Source organism: Tauraco erythrolophus, chromosome 8 (genome assembly GCF_009769465.1).
Source record: "Tauraco erythrolophus isolate bTauEry1 chromosome 8, bTauEry1.pri, whole genome shotgun sequence".
Lineage (NCBI taxonomy): Eukaryota > Metazoa > Chordata > Aves > Musophagiformes > Musophagidae > Tauraco > Tauraco erythrolophus.
This window is the reverse complement of record NC_141472.1, coordinates 19182896-19205623: the sequence shown is the minus strand read 5'-3', so window position 1 is coordinate 19205623 and position 22728 is coordinate 19182896. Positions and strand designations below refer to the sequence as shown.

Genomic DNA, 22728 nt, shown 5'->3' with positions numbered 1-22728 from the left:
TTATCTTTGATACTTTCTTTGTCAGGAGGGAGTTGACCACCATGTACAAAAACATCTGTATTTTTTGTATGTTTAAAGACAGAACACACTGCCCACTAACCTTTTCCATATAAAGAAGGTCAGCTTCTAGTTGGAGATCCCTAGATAGGAGGTTTCATTCATGGGCCACACTCTGCAGACTTTTATCACCTTTTTCCTAGTTTCAGCTCCTTCTGTCCCTGCGTAATCCTTCCAAATCCAGGCTGATCCTTGCCAACAGCTTGGGATCCTACAGGCTTCTCTCTAGCTGTAAGCCCCAAGACCTGGCCCTTTCTCGTTTTGTGGTGCTGAGGCCTGCAAGCTGAGCCTCATATTGCCATGAGCTGGTAGTGGGTGGATGATGCAGCGCCTTTCCCCCAGGGTCTCTGCTGACTCTATAAAAATGGCACAAAGCCAAAGTAGGTCTTAGAGAAATTGGTTCCTTTCAGGAAAACTCCTTGGCACATTCAAATATCAACAAAACTCCTCCCAGAGCACGAATTACTTGGTGTTGAATGACATGTTCATGAATGAGTGTAAGCTTTTTTTTTTTCTTTTTTTTTTCCCTCTGGTGAAAAAATGACTAATCCAGAGGTGATCTCAAGGGCTTAGGCCCTTTCCCTCCTTTTATTTCCTCATCAGCTTCTGAGCCCATAAGTCAACTGCAAATGTCCCACACCCATCCCATACCCAGGGCAGCCAAAACCCCACCTCTTCTGTAGGTGGTGTCTTTTTGTACAGGAGTAAAGAACAAAAAGGTGTTCTAACATATTAGTGTCAATCATATCTGAATAATTGTTGAACTGGAGAAAGCAAGAATATCTAAAACATCTTATTCAAGTAGGCGTTTCCTTCTGTTTTAACCCTGCAAGTAGTGCCATGAAATGAAGATTCTAAAAAGTTAGTTAGAAATTAGAAATTAATTTCCCATCTTTCTAGAAAGCAAAGAATACCTTAGGTTCATTTTCTCATTGGCTACTGTTATGATAATGTTACTCTGTTGCCCTCAGAAGCAGCGAGGTGAATTAAGAATTATTTCATAACTCAAAGCTGTGCTACTTTAAAAGTGAAAACCAAAACCAGACTAAAAATCCCACAACCTTTTTCTGCCACTTAGTAAAGGAACAGCACAGGAGCGTACTGCAACACTGGCAATTCCTGCTAGTTTCAGCTGGGGCCAGGAACTTTCACAGGTTTCAATAAAACCTCTTTGAAATTTTTCAAAATTCTTTTTACAGTTTAAGTTGAATATGGTGCTCTACCTTCTCTTCTAGATGTGTGTACAACTGCTGTTTCAGCAACTTGTAAGTTGCTGAAGCTTCTAAGGTTGGATGTGTATCCCATCAACTAATTTTCCACATCTGATACATACATCTCAAGGGCTTCCATGCTACATTAGCTGATTTTCAACAATTTGATGAAGAACTTCATTCAAAGCAAGAAAATTTATCAAAAAGTCTTTTCTTTTCACAACCTGTGTATGGGTTGCACAAGAGTGTAGCCTTTGTCCTCAGCAGCACGTTCCCTCTGTGCTCTCCCACAGGACTACTGTGTAATAGGGCTCTGAGACACCTTGTTATGAAGACATCTCTGAAAGTTTAAAGTATTTTGGCTACTATATTTTGTATTACATTGTAAAGTCTCTTTAAAACTATGTTTCTTGAAAACGCCAACATGCAGGATTCTGGAAATGCAGGTCTCTGATGCCATGAGGAGTGTCACTTTGAGTAGGTATCTCACTCATGTTTGCAGATGCACTCAGGTATGTGGGAAGAACAGCTCATGGATCGACAAATGCTGCTGCTTTGGCTCGGCAATGATTAGCATTCTTCAAACTACCACATTGTAGATCTGCTGGTATTTTTACGGAAATCAGTTCTCTGGTGTCATAACCATATTACTTTCAAAACTGTTGTGTTTCCTTATTTTATTTTCAGTGCTTCTACTTATCAGATAGACTTTATATGAATCAATTAGACATAGTTTTTGACAATATGCAAGTGGTTCACTTCGGGCAAACGATGAGAAACAGCGACCTCACGATTCGCCAGTACATGATGTTACTGCTTCTTTTTATGAAGATTGCCATCATTCCATGGGAGCTGAGGTTGCCTGCAGAGCACTGGCAGGAGCTCAGCATTGTTACCGTAAGCAAAGACTTCTCTTGCACAAAAATGAGCGTTTCCAAACCATACCACCTTGCCTCTATCACTCCCAGTTAAATCTCCATCCACACACACACTTGAAACTTAATTGGGAACTTTTTGGAGAATTAAGTTCTGAGGTGGTGACAAATACTGCTGATTAGATACTAGCTGAATTAATTTTTTTACTGGGAATCTCTATGATTAGGATCAAATGAATGAGCAATGGACTCATTATTGTTACTTAGAAGTGACTGCGATAGAAAGAAATATTCTAGGAAAATCTGAAGCCTACTGCAATGGATCTAGTATCTCTTTGCCAGCGTTCAGCAATGTGGAAAGATTTAGATAATTGTGACTTAAAGTCCCCCCAGCTATATCCAGAACTTCAGTAAACAACGTGAATGGAAACTCAGTCAAGAGACCTGTGTTTGTTCCCTACGGACTGACTCCACAGCAGCAGACAGTTAAATGTGGATATGCATGAGTTAACGCAGAAAGTAGTATACAAATTATTCACAGGGGGGAAATTCAACTCCATAACCAAACTATCAAACTGCCGAAACAGCTGTTTATGTTGCAGTAATACCAGAAACCTAACCTAAAGCTGACACTCCTTTGCAACTAGTGCAATTCCTGCCCCAGGAAAATTACAGACTATTTTCACTCAAAGTACACAAAGGGCATAAAATCAATTAACAATGGAGAGAATAAAAGCAAAACAAATAGTAATAACACCTGGGTGGCTTTTGTGTACTGCTTTTCATCATTACGTCTTATAGGGGTTGATCCTATATTGTCACACAGTCCTTAGTGTATTTATCTCCAAATCAGTCTCTCTAGGGAGATGCTGTTACAGCTGGATTATATATGGGGAGCTACGACTCAAAGAGGCACCAATACTGCATGTGAAGTAGGGAACTGAATGAAAGTCGTGCTGCTCGTGCACTACATCCTGCTCCCCGGAGAACTTTCACTAGATGCTGCTCCCTGGAGAGCTATCTGCTAGTTGCTTAGCTAATGGAAAGGTATCATGTTGAAGTATCATGGGAGAAATAAATCCCTGAAAGAGATTTGAAAGAGGGCAAGGTTAGAGTTTTATGCATTTTCATGCGATTTTATTTCATACACTATGTAACAAGCCTAGGGGTGTATGAGGAAGGAATGACCAAATAAATCAACAATAGGCAAAATGTCATTATAAAAGTATTATTAATTGCATAAGTAGTAGCATTCAACTTCAAGACTTCCAAAGAGCTGGTTGGTGCCATCCAACTGCAAAAGCTGATCATCAAAGTAGGCCCTGTGTGATGAGTGAGTAGGCTTCAACAGTGTGAGGTATTTCATGCTGCATGGAAAAAGTTGGAATTAATCTGAGTATGTCATCTAGCCCATCACCTTGCCCTGAGCAGAACTGCTTATAACGATATCATCTCTGATGGATGTACGTTGTCTGTTCTTAACGCTGTCTGATGAAGGTGACTTTGTTCTCTACTTAGATAAGACTACGACAGTTTTTTGTTTACCACTGTCATCAGAAAGCAGTCTAATGCTAATACTGAAGTTATATTTTACAGTTTGAGCTCATTACTTCTCACCAATGTAACTGGGACACGAAGGGCAGACTGATTGCTCCCTTTCACTTCATAGCAGTCTGGACCCAGTTTGTTCAGCCATTTTCATTCTCTGATGAAAAAAAAATCCCTCTTCTCATCTGTTCTCCTTTTAAATCTTTCCAGTTTCCACATATTTTTTGGGGTGGGAATTCAAAGGTGACCAAAGCACTCTGGTGCATGATGGTAAATTTCTAGTAGCAGACAGCGCCTGGGGTTGGCATCACCCCTTAAATCCCAGTTCTTCTCCCTCTTCAAGGTGGTGCTACAGGGTGAATCTCAACTGTTCCCATACGGCCCAAAGGTGGTGAGGATTGACAGTTCCGTACCCATCAATGGCTGTCCTGGCTACAGAAGGGGATGTATCCCCACCAGCCAGTCAGCATTCACGTCACAGTGTGGGTTTACTGGGTGGGGGCATATCACTGGGAGCCTGGAGCCTCTCTCCTAGCAATGTCCGGCGTGGGAAGAACTGCCAGGTGACACACGCAGAGGCACCTGCCCGAGCAGCTCTCCCTATCAACAGCGACATCTCTAACTCCTGTAGGATTACTTGTCATCTCACCAAGTTACGTCTTAAGCAACCCACCTGTGTTACTGTCATTAATTAGCATTCCGTCATTAACTTAGGCAATCCTCATCTTTAAAGAACACGCACGTTTGCGCTCTCTCAATCTACAAGGGCAATAACTATTACATAAGATGTGAGAAACGGCCAATAACGCCTTTTTCCTCTCGCCTTTTGTCACGTAAGCCCTGAACCGCTGAGGCAGGTGGCTGCAGGGCTGCGTATGGAAGCAGGTCTCGGCTTTGACGCTCTGGCAACATGCGCGTCCTCCACAGCCGTCTGAGGAAATACAAGCCGAGGCGGGCCGGCTCACCGCGCAGGGCGAGCGGCCGCTCCCTGGCTCGGCTCGGCTCGGCTCGGCCCGGCCCAGCCCAGCTCCCGAGGCGGCGGCACCGCTCCCCCGGGGCGGGGCGGGGCGGGGCGGGGCGGGGCGGGGCGGGGCGGGGCGGGGCGGGAAGGGAAGGGAAGGGAAGGGAAGGGAAGGGAAGGGAAGCGCGCGCGCGGCGGTGCATGCCGGGACGGCCCTCATGAGGCGAGCGCCGAGAGGCGCCTTCCGCCCGCCCGACCTCTCACCCGGCGGCGATCGGCGGCACAACACGGAAGTGCGATGGCGGCCGCGGCGGAGGAGGCAGCGGGAACCGGCGGCGGCTCCCCATCCTCCGCCCGGCGGCGGCTGCGCATCATCTCTGGGCACCTGCGGGGCGCGCCGCGGGCTGCGGAGCGGGAAGGGCTCTCCCCGAGCCCCTGCAAGGCGCAGGGGGTCTCCGCCGGGCCGGCCTCCGGCTCCATCCCGAAGAAGCGGTGGGTGCGGGCGGGGGTCCCCGCGGGGTAGCGGGCCCCGGTCCGCGCCGGGAGGGCCGTGCCGGGCTGGGCGGGCTCCCGGAGCGGCCGGCTGTCGGTGCGAGGCGGCGCTAGGGCAGCCTGTGCCGCGAAGAGCGGTCCGCCTGGGAACGGGCGTGGGCTGACGGGCCCGAGGGACGCTGCGCGGGGAGCCGCGGGGCTGGCGGGGCCGGAAGATGGCGGGAAGGAGTTGCGGAGAGGAGGAGGAGGCTAAGCCCGAGCGCGGGTGAAGAGCGGAAGCGATTCACCGCTGTAGGGACTGATGAAACTGAAGGAAAGGGATCTTCAGTCTCGTGCTTGTTTCTGTAGTGAGTGGGATTGTATTAAAATGGAAAGTCGTTCGTAGTCGTCTTAACTGGAGGCGAGGCTCAGTGCTTGTAAAATATTTTGAGGCTGCGATGACAACGAAAGCAGCGCGTGTGTGAAAAGCAAAGTTTGTGTGTGGCTTTTCTGTCCTCCTCAGTTCACAGACACGTGAAACTGTCACCTTATGGGAATGCTGCCAAAAATGTGCTCATATGTTAGAATCTAACTCAAGTTTCTTAGAAATGGTTTTCAGCATATTAACTACCTTTTCTGTTTCTGACTGTATTTAGTAGTAGGGAATACCAGGTCACATCAGACCAAGGGAAGACAAATAGTTAAATTTTCTAGTTCAAAATTGTTTCACTGGCTCTTGGATTTATTTTTCTAGTAGATTCTTTGAAATGCTACGATTATAATACCATGATGTAATTTCATGTAACTTAGCATCATGAGGCCCACCTTACTGCTGGGCTGGACTTGTATTTGTTTTATGATTTCCCCTTTCTCGAATATTAATTTTCTATATGTGTGTTGGCTTGCTATCCTGTAAGAGCATTTTAAGGTTTGTGTTACGGACAACGTGCTGCTCTCCATTGAGCTGTGTACAGGGACTAGAGTGTTAGTGTTTGGAGGTGGTAAGGAGGCAGATAAGGCAATTAGTGGATAGAGAGTTGTTGCTTCTTTGAGGAAAATCCGTTCAGCTCATGGTTTACTCTCAACTGTTTTCAAGAGGAGAGCAAGGGACGATCTGAATTGTTCTAACAGGCTGTCTATGGCCCAGGGCCACAAGCTAAGCTTGTCTGCTTTGGGAGGGCTGGGGCGGTCTTGGGCATGTAGTCAAATGTTAACTATTTTGAAAGCCTTTAGGGGGGAGTGAAAGCCACTAAGGGGGATTTGATGCTTTTGCAGGAAGTGTGTCAAACAGCGATGCTCACTGGGAAAAATGGCTCATTCCAAAATTGTTGCCTTCCATATTGAGTTTTTCTTTGGTTTGAATTTAGGAAGAAGCCACTGTTTCTGAAAAAATATCAGTTTAGCTAGTTTTCAGGGATTTATTTTAAATGAATTTTTAAATGAATTTCTACAGCCAGTTATTGCATCCTTAAGGAGTGGGAGAAACAGGCTATTATGACAATGCATGTGACTAGAAGGATAGCTTCTTTCTCTGTGGAAACACAGGCATAGTGAACTTAACATCTGTACTTCTACAAGTTATCGACACTGCTCTCCCATATTAGGAGTTTCTACAGGATCATAGTGGATTGCTATTTTTACTCTAAATAACTTGTTCTAGATTAAGAACAAAAATTATGTTGCTTCAAGGAGCTTATGATCAAAATGGTACAAATGTTGGATACTCTCCTGTGGGAGTGCAAGGAAGCTGCTGGAAAGCTTGGTCTGCACCCTAGGTGCAACTGTCTTGATGTACCTAGAGCTCACCCTTTTTATATGCATAGAAACAAAAAAACCTTAAAGGGAACTGTATCTCTGTCTTAAGGTTTCCTCTGAACACCTAAGATGTGGTTGAAACATGTTTGAGATGTTGCATATGAAAATTCTGATTCTTAAATATAGCTTGGATATCGGAACATAGGTAGAGTTTGTGTTTGAGGATAATGCCCAGGTTTTGGAGTGAGTGATGGGGGTGCAAGACAGTTCTGTTGCCTATACTCATTTGGAGGTGGCAAGTGATAAACACCTGAGTCCTGTTCTAGTGACTTCCAGCTAATCTGGAGCTGGTTGATCTATTTGTGAGACCTAGAAGGTTGATTGAAAAATCTAGTAAAAATAACTGACTGATAATCACTTATTTGTCAGTCAGATGTGAAAATACACTGATGGGTACAATGATACTGTAAGGCTTTTATCAACATTATGACAATTTAAACCCAGATGCTTTTTTCTTGCAGTTTTCTGTATGATGATTCAGCTTTTCTGCCTCTTTTGAACTATTACTTTAATTTTTCCTAGCACAGGCTGCAGCCAACGGTACGTTAAGCAAAATTTTTGTTCATTATGCCTGTTGCATCTTTCCTGCAGTGTTTGAAATGGTCAAAGCTACAGACACTATTTTACCAGGTTTAGGTGCACTCTCTTCATATTGCATTTCTTCTGCAAAGGAGACTACTTCCTATGATGAAAAAGAAAACCTTTGTAGTACTTTAGATTTATGTCTCTGATCACAGAATTTTTTTTCTGGATGATCATCTAGTTACTAGACAGTGACCTGTAGAAACATGGCTTTCTTGTTGATAGCTCAAAGAATAAACTGTTAAGGATCTGATCCAGACATCATTCATCACCAGTGAGGGGAGGAAGGAGAGTATGTGGAATTGACGGAGAGTCTGTGGGTGCTCATCAAACTGTTCCTGTTTCCTAATAAAAATGCCTCTGAAGGCTAAACAATGTATTTTCAAATTGATGTGTTTAAAGATTGCAATACACTTTCTGCTGTTTAAAATTGTGGTTATCGAGATGGGAGATTTCCTCTAGGAAGAGAAGTCACTCTGTACTCATCTGAGTATCCTCTTGGGGGAAATATTAGGTACTGTGAAAGTAGAGAGATGTTATTTCTTGGTGACATTACTGGCTTGAATTTCATGTTTTAATTCAGTGTTGCAGTGGAAGGTGGGGATCATAGTTATACAGTGTATGTTGAAGCCTTAAAAAAAATGATAGGCACTAAAAAAATTGAGTTGGAAAAGAATTTTTCTTTCCAATGAGTTTTTCTGAACTTTTATGTTATGCTGTTGACTGGCTATTAGTAGGCTCACTTTGCTGGGAGACTTGATTTAAAAACTTACATACAGCTATTTTGAAGATTAAGCTCATGAAGGGTTCAACTTGTACTGCTTTGGAAACAGTGAGATGCTACAACTCCCTAGAACAGTTGTACCAGAGTAACTCTTACGTGTGTGAGAAAGAAAGAGTGCCTCAGAGGTGGAGCATGCACTGATGTTAGTCTTGCCATAATAGCTTGTGTTATAACTTATTCAAATCAAACTTTGAACAGTTTGGCCCTTGTTAAAGGGAGTGTTGACTGAGTGTAACTAAACGTTGACTCAGCTTGTAGGCTTAAATTTTTTTCTGTCCTGGAGCAAGAGAAAGCAGGGCAGGATTTCCTGATTTTCCTATTTCTTCTTGGAGAAGTTTCTGTCCTGTGGGATGGAGAAACTTGTGGATCTCGTAGTTATCATGAGCACACTGTTATCCAGGGTAAACTAAGGAATGAGCGTATAGCCAGCTGCCTGCTGTGCATCAAGTTCACACCCAGGTTGCTCAGGGTAAAACATGTTAGTGTTTCCGTACCTTCATATAGACTCTTGCAAGCCTTACTGGAGTTGCTGGTGACGATTATAACTTTATTAAGCAGCGACATGAATTAACTCCTAAAGAGTTGATACTACTTGAATTTAACAAGTAATGTCAAAGAGGCTTCATGTCTTAACATCAATACTCAGAGCAATCTTTATTTTATTATAAACACTTAACTCTTTAGACACCAGTGTTTAAGCAACACTTGACTCTAAACTGAATCCTGGTATAGCTGACTTCTGAGCTTAAGGTGGTGGAAACTTAGGGCAAAGAAGGAAAGGGCTGGTGCTGCTAGAGAGTTGTAAATCAGAAGAGTAAGCCTGTTGCGTTGAGGAAGGTGTGGCACTTCACAGGAGGCTCTTTGATTGCATCAAAGCGGTTAATTGCTAGTCAAGGTTAATGCTTGAAGTAGAGGAGCAGATAAAGTAGGAAGATTCTCGCATGGAAACATTGGCCTGATAAAAGAGTCATAATCTGAAGGCAAACATGACTTCGTATGCAACAGCAATTGCTCTCTCTCATCTAGCGCCCAAGTAGCTGAATGTCAGGCAGATGAAGTGTAAGAAATCTGTAAGGATTTAAGAAATATGCATTGTTAGATCATTTGATACCAAGTAAACCAAACTGGATATATTCATTGGTTAAATTTTAGAATCATAGAATCATTAGGGCTGGAAGGGACCTTCAAAGGTCATCTAGTCCAACCCCCCTGCAAGGAACAGGGATATCTCCAACTAGATCAGGTTGCTCAGGGCCTCATCCAACCGGGCCTTGAACGTCTCCAGGGATGGAGCATCCACCACCTCTCTGGGCAACCTGTTCCAGTATTCTACAACTCTCATGGTAAAAATTTTTTCCTAATATCCAACCTGAATCTACCTCCCTCTATTTTAAAACCATTACCCCTTGTCCTATCACAACTGGCCGTCCTGAACAGCCTCTCCCCATCTTTCTTGTAGGCCCCCTTGAGGTACTGGAAGACTGCTATAAGGTCACCCCGGAGCCTCCTCTTCTCCAGGCTGAACAGCCCCAACTCTTTCAGCCTGTCCTCATAGGAAAGGTGCTCCAGCCCTCTTATCATCTTCGTGGCCCTCCTCTGGACCCTCTCCAACTGGTCCATGTCCTTCTTATGTTGGGGACTCCAGAACTGGACGCAATACTCCAAGTGAGGTCTCACGAGGGCAGAGTAGAGGGGGAGAATCACCTCCCTCGACCTGCTGGCCACGCTCCTCTTGATGCAGCCCAGGACACGGTTGGCCTTCTGGGCCGCAAGAGCACATTGCCGGCTCATATTGAGCTTCTCGTCCACCAGTACTCCCAAGTCCTTCTCCTCAGGGCTGCTCACGATCCATTCTCCGCCCAGTCTGTATTTATGCCTGGGATTGCCATGACCCAGATGTAGGACCTTGCACTTGGCCTGGTTAAACTTCATGAGGTTGGTATGGGCCCACCTCTCCAGCCTGTCGGGGTCCCTCTGGATGGCATCCCTCCCTTCCAGCATGTCGACGGCACCACACAGCTTGGTGTCATCGGCGAACTTGCTGAGGGTGCACTCCATGCCACTGTCCACGTCACCGACAAAGATGTTGAAGAGGGCCAGGCCCAACACGGACCCCTGAGGGATGCCACTCGTGACCGGTCTCCACTTGGACATCGAGCCGTTGACCACTACTCTCTGAGTGCGGCCATTGAGCCAATTCCTTATCCACCGAGTGGTCCATCCATCAAACCCATGCCTCTCTAGTTTAGAGAGAAGAATGTCGTGCGGGACAGTGTTTTCCAGTTTTATTGGAAAACACCTAGATAGAAGATAGAAGAGTAAAGTATGTTTAATAGGTAAAATACAATATGAATTATTATATGAAAGCAAGTTGCAGCTTACAGGAAAAACTGAAAAAATTTTGTAGATTGACTTCTTGATATCTAATGAGATCTGAACTGTTAGATACCAAATGAATGTCTCTATATAGCTATTTATTTAAATTTGATTTGTTTATTTAAACTGAATATGAAAGTCTGTTAATGAAATTACTTAGACTTCCTAGAAGCTTATTTGAGCTGGACTAAAGTAAGGACATCTGTAATGTAACAGGTTGCAGCCAACTAGACTTTCCTGAAATGTTACAAATAGTGTAAAGTGTGAAAAATAGTTGTAGAGTGAATATGATGGACAAACGTAATGTCTCTGTAATGTTATTATATCTAATATTGGGCTGTTGTGTGCAAGTCTTCAGGGTTGATGGTGTAGGCCAAAAAGTTTTCTTCAGCTGTTACCTGATGTATTTACTACAGAGTGTGCTAAAAATTCTCTGTGCAACAGGTAATACAGTGTTGCCCAGGAACTGAGCTTGTTTTGCTTAAGCAAATAAAAGGTGGACAATTGATTTCTTCATTAACTCATTTTTTTTAAGATAGTGAAGCAGATTTCTTTGTTTTACAAGCTTTCAAAAAATACTTCTCAAAGGACTGAAATCTTTAAGTGCTTATTTGTTTACTGTGTGGCAGTAGCCATGTGCATGCATTTTTGTAGTAGAGCAGTCTCTTCAAAGACAAAATGAAAGCGGTGTCAACTGAAGTAGTAGCTGGAATACAGGTAGCTTCTCGTACAGCATTCTGTTGCATAAGGATCATTATTTGGCTCAGTGTGTACTGAGAAGCATAGTTACCATGTCTTGGCTTTCCTGAATCTTTAATTCACCCTGATTGACTTTAGCTTTCTATGAAAGAACACTAGAGAAACACCGGTTCCCTTATGCCTTGAGGCTTTGTTTATTACACTGTGGTGAAATTAAGAGTAATGAAATAGTTAAGGCTAGAAACATGTGTAAGGAGAGAGAAAGTTTGTTTTATTGGAACAGTTGCTTATGAAGAGAGTGTACTGTGCTTTTGAGTACCTAAACCCTTGAAGTATTTTGCTTAAAATCTTGTGCCTGCATTTGCCACTTACTGTAGACTTAAGCTGTAAACCCGGGTTTGTGTTGCCGTGTCAGATATTCAGCTAACAGAATAGCAGCTGAATCAAGTGTCTGTGCAGCTGCAGGGTTTTAGCTTAGTGTGGGCTACAGAACTGCATGTGTCTAAGGTTATAAAACATGTTATGTGACTTCAGACTTGAGAGTGATTAAATTTGTTTGCTGCAGGGAAGATCCTCCAAGAATTATAAGAATGACAAACACGGCAGATACTCCCTGCCTGCAGCATGGCATTCTTCTCCAGATAAATGATGCTTTCACAAAGCAGTCTTTGAAGGGATTCCTTGGGCTACATTCCCTTTCCTAGTTTTCAGGCATCTGATACGAATTTACTACTGGCTTCAAAACCACTCTCAAGTGGCTTGCTTACCTGATTGGGAAGTGTGACTATATAATGTAAACAGAGAGGCTGCTCCAGAGGAGAGGAGGAGTGACCTTCTGGTATCAGCTGACGAAAGGGTTCTGAATTTCCAGCTGGTGGTCTGAGTTGGTAACCAAAAATCCAGCTGAGGTGGGCTTTGAGGAGTTACTACTTGGGTAATGTTGTCTTCTTGTAACTCCCTAGTACCGTAATACTGCCTCTGTCTTTCTGCACCCATGTTTGCAAGAACTCTACAACCTGTGAGTCTTTTTTGCATTGTTACCTAGGTAAATACTGATGCTTTGCCCATGTGGTAGCCCTTAAAATGACCACTTTAAGCTCATTTCTGAGAACGTGCTCGTTCTTGGATTATGTCTGTGAGTGTTTTATGTATGTGTTGTTTTAATACTGAGCATCAGCTGGTGATTGAATTGAAAATGCTCGTGGTTATTGTGAGGAAATTGATGTGAGCATCTTGGCTTTGCTCCGCCTGAGTCACATTGATTCAGCTGGGTTGATCTGCATTTTCATCCTGCTTCTCTGAAGAAAATATGTGAAACTGACTTGTCCTTTGAGTAAATTAACCTGTTTGTCTAAGTTTTGTGTATGAGGTACCAGATCTTCAGATTATTTTGGAGGAGGGGGAATTTTTGTTGATATTTATGTGCTTAGATGGCATGCCTGTGTAATGAGGCGATTCTGTTCTTTGTTAAATCACATGATGCTGATGTTTGGAGTTCATTTGTTACCTTATCTTGGTTCTGATATTTCATTGAACATAATCTCATAACTTTATCATAAGTGGAAAAAACTTCTGGTGTTATAACATCAATGTGCTCTAGATCTTGGAAAACAAAAGGCTCTGTAACTGTAGGTGATATTTTTGCAGTATAAAACGCTTCTCAACGGGCAGTTGTATGTATTGTGTACACGTCTGACATGCACTTGTGATGTGAATTTGAAACTACTGAAAAATGATATCCATGGTATTATTTCCATAGAGCTTGAACTTCAGATGCTGAGCTTGGATACCTGTAGGAGACCCTGTGCTTGTTCTTCAGTTTCCTAGGGAGAGATAAAACTCTTTCGACTGGTCACTGTGCCTCTCACTAAACCATGAGAATTGGAGAGTGCTGGCAGGTACAGTTTTGTTGAAATAGCGTAGGTCCAGAGGCATCCGCCTGCCCAGCTGAGTGACCAGATGCCTTGGGAAGCACCAGTTCAGCTGGCGGGCTGGGGGCCACACTCCTGTTCCCCTGGGCTGGGTGTGCTGCTACCTCATGAGCTTCTGCCTAATTTGTGGGCACCTCAATGATCGTTTGAGGGCCTAATATAGTGTCTTGTGCTGTGACTGAAGCAGTGTCCTGCCCAGCGTCTCCTTGATTATTCCATAGCCAGTTTTCCAGAAAAATGCAGAAAAACACTTGACATTGAATAAATATTTTGCTGTAAAAATCCTCATTGCATTGAATCAAACTAATACTTCAGTGTTGGGCCTTGTAAAGTGAAATATTTAAATTTGCTTAACCTAGTCACACTATTTTCAGGTCCTGTTGTCACTGTTACCATGGTAACTTGTTTTCTTTCAGGTTTTTCCCCTTCAGGCAAAATAATTTTCACATAATATATATTTAAAAAGTGTTAAGTGAGCTTTGCTTTATAGTAATTTCCTACTATTTCTGGCTAAAATATTCCATATTTCTGTCAAAGATGAAAGTAAGGTTAGTGAGCTTGATACTTTGTTGAAACTAATGTACTGAGTAGGTGAGATGTTGTCTTTAAATGAGACAATTCAGGTACACTACAGAGCTGGGTAACATCAAGTTTAAAGCAGGAGTAATACCAAATGTTGGTGAGTCTGTGTTTGCTATATATATTCTTCGAAGGGGGGCTGAGAGGAAAGATAGAAGGGTGTGTAAACTGTGTTACTACACAGAGGACGTGTAGTATGAACATGTCAGTTGACTAAGCTGAACTGAGCATCTTTTTTTCCAGTTGGAGCATGAGACTTTTCAACATGTTTTGAGAGGTTCAGGTATTAATCAGAGTATTCAGATATTATACAGGGTATTCAGGTGTTTTTTGTCATTGTCATTTTACCATTTAGCAGTCAAATTATTGAAGAGGGAGGAATGCTTTTATAGCACTTCTGATTAGAAAAATACTTTTTCTTGGTTTTCCTTTTGTTTCTTGTTATGCTATCAAATTACAGTTCTAATCTCCAAACATAAGCTGAAAAGATAAGGAAATGCAGAGCAGGTGTGTGTTGTAGTCTTTCCTGTACTTGAGGGAGCTGGGGTAGTGAAGCAGGCCTGGGGAAGAACAGTATGCTGCCCTGGCCTTTGTCTTGCAGAACTGCTTGTGCCTCTTCTGAATAATATGTCAACTAATAAGTAACACTTTTCCAAAACTTCTGCTACAGTCTGAATTGTATCAGTATGACATTGCCTCAGTAGTCAAGGAGGCTTGTGGATCTCCTCTGAATGTCTCTCCCATTTTCCTCTGTGCTGAAGGTAATTCTCTTGAGTTTTGAGGTTCACCAGCCCTTGTTTACAAAGAACATAGATTTGAATGATATGTGAGAAGATCTAAACAGCTTGGTCTTTACTGAAGGCCATGTCAATTACAAATCAGAGCTGATTAATCAGTCTTAAAATCTGGTGGGTTTAGGCTTTTTTTTTTTTAGGGAGCCACATGCAGTATTTCCTTTAACTTGCTCTTAGCATGTAAGCATGAAGCGCGAGGAACTACAACAAGTAAATCAAACAACAGTTTTTAAGCTGGCAGTACTCTGGTATGGTGGAACAAAAGAAGGAAAGAAAAAAATGTAAGATGACCCATTACAAAAACAGCCTTTCCTGTCTCCAAATAGAAACTTCAGTCTTTATCATTATAGTTTTGAATATAAATTAAACATTTGGTGTTTTGTAACAAAAATACTGTCACAAAATATAATACTGGCCATTGCGGGGATGTGGAAAATCTCCTAACTTTGTGTTACAAGGTAGCTGAGATGTTTTAGAACTGGCTGTTCTTCTACAAACATGTAAACTGTTACATTTAATTTAATCATTCTCATCACACCAATAACAGGAGCTGTTGTCTGGCAGAGTAAACCTTTATATACTTATTTATTCAGGAATAGTTCAACCTGAAAATAAACTCTTAAGATTTAAAACTCTCAACCTCTGTTCTGTGTTTTAAAGCCTGATGAAAGTACCAGGTAGTTTAATACCACCCTAGGAAAGCAGGCCTTGAGAAAAGGCAAGCAACTGGGAATGCTGTCAGCTTAGCAGAAAGACCTTGTATCTGGTCTTTGTTCAGTGCCTTAATTAATGGTACCTCTCCTGGATTTTGTGGAAGTATCTGTCTGTACTGACCTCAGGACTAATGATAGTTTCAAAGCTGTGCTTTATCAGTTTATCTCATCTCACCAGTTCCTTTAGAGCCTGGTCTTTTGTGTCTTGGTCTGTCTCCAGCTTTGCAGCTAGTTTCTCTAGCCTGTCTCGTGCATTGTACTTGACTTAGTTATTTTGGCACTGCCTTGCCAGAGGACATACCTCTCTAAATTAGGGGGGAAGCTGCTTGTGTGTTCTTCAAATTTCACTTACTAATATCAAGCCTGTTCTGACTTTACAGGAGTTGGCAAACTACAGAGATCAGGTATATAGAGATACTGCATTTAGTCAGCAGAGGGAGAAATCTTGCCTTGAGGAGGACTGTGATGATGGGGATTTGAGGGAAACATTAGTTTAAAAAAAAAAATAAAATAAACACCACTTGAGTTGGCCGGTTCTGTGTCAGCCTTTTCTCAGCTGGGAACAGCTCAACTGTGTATGACTTAGTGTCTTTGTGGAATTTCTTATAAATATATGAAATATTTATAAACATACATACACAGGATGTAGCAATACCTGTAAAAATAGGCAAGGTTGCGTAATAACATGCATGAAGAACACTTTTTCATAACCTGTCGAGTCAGCGCAGTAGCACAAGGTGTTCCTGTGCTATGGAATGTGGGCAGATCCTTACCCTTTTCTGAGTGGGCACCACACATGTAAAGAACTGCGTCTACAGAGAGAGTAGGTAGCCAAGCAGAGGGGCTTCTGCAGCTGGACAGCTATCTGCTGAAACAGTTTAATTGGGCTGAAATTTTACTATCAGTTCCTCAATGTGGAAGAACAACACAGACTGGCTATTTCACAAAACCATGTCGGTTACTGAGCACTGAAACTGCTCTATAAAGTTTGCTTGAAGTGCTAAGTTTGTCAAAGGCTTGTTAAAATGTATTTCATTACAATTGTTTGAATCAGACATGTCCATGTGTTTTTTTTTTTTCCATTTGATTAATTGAAATCTTGTATATAGACAGTTTGAAGAAAATGAATTTTAATTAATTCAAGTCTATTTAATTGCAACATGGACAGTATGTCAGCGACTTATGTTAACATTATCTTTCTAATGAAGGCCTTTGGTAATCAGTGATCACACAGTTATGTTGTATGTAATGTTGGAGTTATAACTGACTCGAGGCAGTGCTTTCTCTGCATCGCAAGGTCTTTTTGAAGTGATCGCCCTGATCATCTTACATTATACAAAGAGTAAGAACTATGTTCACTGTATATAGCGGAGTGAGGTAAATAATCCGTTTTCAGACTTTTTATTAACTAAAATTCAATTTTTAGGTTAATACTTCATTTCTAATTCAACTAAATGGCAAACTTTTTAAGCAGTTAGATTGTGTATTTACTCTGTGTATCTCTGAGTCTTGAATACATTTACATTTATATACTTCTGATTACTTTATTGTAATTAAGAGATCCTCTGTTTTGGTATTGTGCTTAAGGTATTTCAATTTTGTTGTATTTTGACAGCTGTAGGTTTGGTTGTTTTTTTCATATTCCCTTTCCTTTAGTGGCATGCTTAGATCACATCTAGGTGATACATATTTGGTATGTTATTCCTCCAGTTCTTGGAGGCTTTAACTGTCCAAATATATTTTCAATCCAAATGTCTGAGTACCTCATCAAGTGAATGTTATTAAGAATGTGATGGGATTACGGTAGTGATGTCAAACAAGTAAAATTTAAAATTATTCTCTTGACAGAGAATAATAATGCCAAATGCCTTTTTCATTCTGAAATATTTAGCTGTTACCTGTTTGTGTGTTAGTATTTATGTATAGATTTAAACCCAAGCATCTTTCAAACATTGCTCTTGCCAATTTGAGAATATCACTGTACAGTGTGCATTGACGTAAGCTGGTTGTTTTTATAAAGCATCTTGTCTTTCAAGTGTTGGGATGCAATTTGAAGGAGTAATGGTTGTGGCTGCAGAATGACTTTTTTACTCTAAGCTATGCACTTTTAGTATGTATTTAATTTCTTGAATTGTTATCTGATAAGGCTTTTTTCCAGAGCTGTATAACTGCAAGTAATTTTGGGCTTACAATATGCTAACCTTCTCACTTATATATTTTTCTCCCTTTAAGGCAAGAACTTTTGAAGTGGAACGGATGGGGATATAATGACTCCAAATTCATCTTCAATAAGAAGGGTCAAGCAGAATTCACAGGAAAAAGGTAAGTTGAAAATTTATATAACTGAAGTATCTTTAGCGTTTTTTTAAAAAAGCCTTTAAAAACTGCACTTTTCAGTTAATCCAAAGAAGGAAAAAAAACTTGCTTTATCTCATAAAATGGGTTAACTGTCCTGTGTTTAACAGATTTATTGAATTCTAGACACAGTAATCTAACATAGTAAAATAGGCTATGTGGCTTACTGGAAGGTTTATTAAAAGCATTATAAAGACAATCAAGGTGAGTCTTCTCTGTATCTTGATATACTCTGTTCATTGAACTTCCTTTGGCGCACGGAGTCAGACTGAGAATCTGTACCATGTTCGAAAGCCTTAAATAGCTTGCAGCAGGTCAGTGCAGTATTGCCAGTTTTGAGAATCTCTTGAGCATCAACAAGTTGCTATGTTAAACTTCTGATGTGTGTTTTACGTTTCTTAACCATTGTGCCTGGAGCTACTTTATCTTCCGAGCTTAAAATAAACCTCCTCTTCAGTAGTATGTTTTGTAGTGACAACACATCTGATTTATTACCTACTAGCCCTTTGTACAGCAAGCTTGTTTATGAGAAATATATTTGGGGAAGAGAAATAAGTCTGAATAAGTACTGTCCTTCAGAAAAATTCCTTACTGGTCTTTGAGTCTGTGTAAACTAGCATGAGCTAGTTTGAGTCAAAGCTGCCAAAACCTAACTGAGATGTTCAGTGCTTTAATCCTTAACTTCTTAATGTTCAGGCCCAGATTAAAATGCGAAGCGTCGTCTTAGGCACTTCAGTTCACTGCATAATACTTAGGGAGATCTTGCTGGTCTCTCTGCTCTTGTCAGGATTCTGACTTTTGTCACTTTGTCACTCATTCTTTCCTCTGATATCTTTAGTTTATATAGGGTAGGTTATGCTGCACAGAAAACTTACGCAGTGTGTTTAAAGGAAAAAGGTAAAGAACTGGACTTGGTTTTTTTTTTTCAGGAGGAAGCATCAAGGCTGCTGTTTGAGTACCAGTCACTGTTCTAGAATGGAGACAAAGTGGTGGTTTTCCTCCGTCTGCATTCACTCTTTCTAACTGATAGATAATATTAGAAATGCGCTGTTGGGCCACACAGTGTAGTTCCTATGGAATAGTTTGTCACAGTGTCAAAAGGAGAGTGTTTGAAGTGAAAGTAGGAGAATAGGCATCTGCAAAGATGTTACAGATGCCTCATCCTTTATCATCCACTTACAGATTTGTTGTCCATAAATTTGTCTAATACCTTTCAAGTTTGCTGATAGTGTCTGCCTCTGCAGCATCCTATGGCAGTAAGTTCCAAGTTGCTGTTGTGTGCTTGTGTGTTCAACCAAGTATCTCTTACTGTGTTGCAGGATTAGGCGGCTGATAGTTCTTCAGCCTATCTGCTGCTTTCTTGATTATATAAGATTTAATTTTATCCTGTCTTCCACTTTCTCTCCACGCTGAGGAGTGCTGGGGCCTGTAGTCTCTGCTTGCAAGGCCCTTTGGTCTTTGTGGCTGCTGTTCTCTTAACCCTCTCTAGCTCTACTATGTCTTTTTGGAGACACAAAAACTGTGTGCAGCACTCAAGGTGTGGATACACCAGGTTCTACAGAGCAGCAAAAAGATGAACTGTCTTCTTTCTTACACCTGCCTGGTGACGCATGACACTGTTGACTGCTATTGTATGTTGTCAGTTAGGATGTCATGATTTTTCCTATAATGATTACCAGTCTGATTCTGTAAAATATGCAAGTAATGTTGTGTGGTTTTTTTTTCTCTTGGAATTATCTACCTCTTATCTTCCATCTTCATTTGTCTGCTCAGGTTTTTTAAGGTTCTGAGTTCTTTCACTATCAGTATAGTATCTGTCTACCCCAAAACAGCTTAATATATTCACCTGGTTGGAGAGTTCACTGATGAATTCAGATCACTGATGAAGACATGTAAAACTGGTCCCAGTACCAGTGCATGGCAAGCTGCACTCCTGAGTCTGTCTTGGATAGTGATCAATAAACCCTGCCCTTTGCTTCTTATCTTTCAGACTGTAGAAGAACCTTTTCTTCGGTACTGTAGCAATGTATTTTCTTAAATAGCTTTTGGGTTGAACACCTGTGGAAGTATAAAGGAGTGTGCAATTTAATGTTCATTGTATTAGCTCTATATACTTTCTGTTTTCACATCCTGATAGAACTCCAACTGTTATGAAACAGAATTCCCTTTATGAAAGCCATGTTGACTTTCCCACAGACCATGCTTTTTCATGTGTTGTCAAATGATCTTTTGATTATAGAATCTAACATCTCACCGGGGATAGATGATACCTGCTTGTCTGAGCAGCTAAACCTGTTTTTTTTGGGGTGTGTGGGAGGAAGAGGTCTCTTGAGGGGCTGCTTGCACCATCAACATACATACGAAGCTTGCTTCCTGAGCAACCAGGCATGCATTCTGTGCAGTCAACTCACTAACTCCTTTATGCTGTGACTTCTGTCTGTCTGACTTAAGTTGTTGGTTTTGATAGCTTTAGTTTGTCCTTGAATAAATGATTAAGGTTATCCTTGCGAGTTAGCTAGTGATAGGTTGCGATACCAAAAAGCATGTCTGGAGAAGAAGACACACCAAGCTGACTTGAGTCTGTCTGTACCTTTATGCAAACTCCTATGCAAATGCATTAGACTTTCATTGCTTATTGCACTCTCCTTTTCACAGAATTCACTTAACTCTTTCCTATGGGTATGATGATACAGTAACATCTGTCACAGGAAGGAAGGACTGAATGCTGTCTCCAAGCTGAAGAGTCTACCTTGAGTTGAGATCTGGTTGTAGCCTTTTGTCTCTAGAAATAGAGTAGGGTGTTTTGCAATAGGAGAACTGGGAGGTAGTTGACATGAGGAAGCAAAATGAAATGATCTGTCTGTATAATAGGTGATTTAGTTGTAGAGTTGGTTGCAACAGCTGCGAAGGACAGGGTTGTTAACAATGATTGAATAATCTTAGAAGGAAGACCCATGAAGTGTAATGCAGTGACCCAGGTGCAGACGATAGTAAGGATTCTCAGCTGCTGAAAGCTATTAAATTATTAATACCAAAGAAAAGTCCTTTTCCTCTTGTCCTCGGAGAATGCTTGTGCATACATAACATGCACAAGGTGTGTATATGTATACAATTAATAGAAATAGTTTCTACCTGTTTGTCTTCAGCCTTATTTGCTTTCACATGATGCAATGTTCACAAACAGCTCTTCTGTCCCTTGTCTGTAAGTCTTCGTCTGTCACATGGCTAAGCTGAAGAGTTTGCTGTAGAAATAAATTCATATTGCTTGGTGGATTCTGATGATGAGGGGAGAATCTCTAATGCTTTTTTCCCTCAAAACTTATAAGGTGTACTGAGCTGGGTTTGTGTGTCTGAGATTGCTGCTGTTTACATTGCAGTGTGTCCACACACACGGCCTCTATGTGTAACTGGCATGTAAACAACTATGGCACTGCATTCTGCACTACTGAAAGGGAGAGACCTTTCTTAAACGTAAAGATAAGGGGGTGGAATATCTGAAAAGCCTTATGCGACAGTTCCTGAAGATCATGAAGGAAAATGAAAATAGTACCCAAGATGTTGACAATTGATTTGATTTTGTGTGAAGTACAGAACATTTAAATACAATGAAATGTGTAGTTGCATGAAAATGAAATGTGCAGAAGGTTTGCAGGCTTTTAGGTAAAGAATTTGATTTAAAACTTAACTACTTGTACATACATAGAATCAAAAGAAGTGTATGACATACAGTCTTTTAATTTAAAATGACGCTATGTAATATTGACTTTTCAGGTACAGATTAGGTGGTATGATATTACCAACTTTAAGGAATGGATAGAAAAAACCTTTGGAGCAAGTCTGGAGCACAAAACTACCTCTAGAGTAAGTAAATAGCTGAACCAGTTCCTTTGAACATTAGACCACGTTGTTAAAGATGATTCAGCTGTTGTCCTGAAGGTCAGCTTGCACATGATCTAAATGTAGTGTATTAATACCTGAGACTTTTTGACAAAAAGTGTTTACCATGAAATGTTCAATAACTTAGCATGACTTGTGGTTCCGGGTTAACTGGTAGTACTTTTATTGGAATGAAATTCTCCAACACAGGGAGGATTTTTCTCCTTGTTTGTAGGTTGCTTTTCAAGATTGTAGAAACTGTTAGCCTAGAGGGAATTGTTTATGCAGCTCTTCAATGTTGTTCATGATAACAAAGCCAGAAAATACAGTGAAGTTCAGTTGTGGTGTTTTCAGTGTTTTAATATTATCCAAGTTCTTATTTGACAGTTTTTTTACATATCTGGGTGCTGAAAACTGGCTACTCAACCTTGAACTGAATGTTTTCAGAAAAACAACACATTTGGAATGTTCTAGGTCTTGTGAAGCGTCCATATTTTGCTTTTCAAGAAGAGTAACTCGTGTCAGAGTCAGGAGACCTGACTCCCTTCTAAGAATTCCTTTGAGGCTGTGGGTTCCAGACTAGATAGCTGCTTAAGCAGTGTTGGAAGCAGACCGTGCTTGTACAGTGACTGCAGCAACCCTGCTTTGGGTAACAGTTTTGTCAGTTTCTTGAGTGAGTTCAAGATTGCATTTTCTCTGAAGTAGGCAATTTCGTAGGGCCTGAAAACTTGAGCGTTTCTTCAGTCTTCTGTTAATCAAGATATTCTTTCATCTGCTATGACTTGCAGGATCTCCATCTGCCGGTATATTTTGAAAAAAATCATCTTAATGTGGTTTCCTTGACCAGAATGAGTCTTAACTGACAGCTGCTTTAATTTGCCGTCACCAGAGGTCCTGAGAGACATTGTTCCCTTTATATGTAGACAAAATATAGAACAGAGTAGAATTGGAGAAGGGCAGATTCTTGGAGAGTATCTTGATTCTACAGCACGTCTTGCAAAACAGCTCTTCAGGATATCTGCCAGTGATGTCGAATGCTTTCCTGTTGTGTTGTGCCCGTCTGGTTCTGATATTCTTGCTGCAGCCTGAAAGAGGCTTACT

At 41.3% G+C, this 22728-nt stretch overlaps 1 protein-coding gene across 1 annotated transcript in view; it reads left to right on the top strand.

The window, feature by feature from the left end:
* The first annotated feature begins 4950 nt into the window (after positions 1–4950).
* Positions 4951–22728, top strand: part of AGPS (alkylglycerone phosphate synthase) — a 57641-nt gene continuing 39863 nt past the window's right edge. The window contains 4 exon segments of the mRNA XM_086615775.1: positions 4951–5144; positions 17629–17718; positions 21523–21548; positions 21551–21612. Coding sequence (XP_086471901.1) covers positions 4951–5144; positions 17629–17718; positions 21523–21548; positions 21551–21612 — 372 coding nt within the window.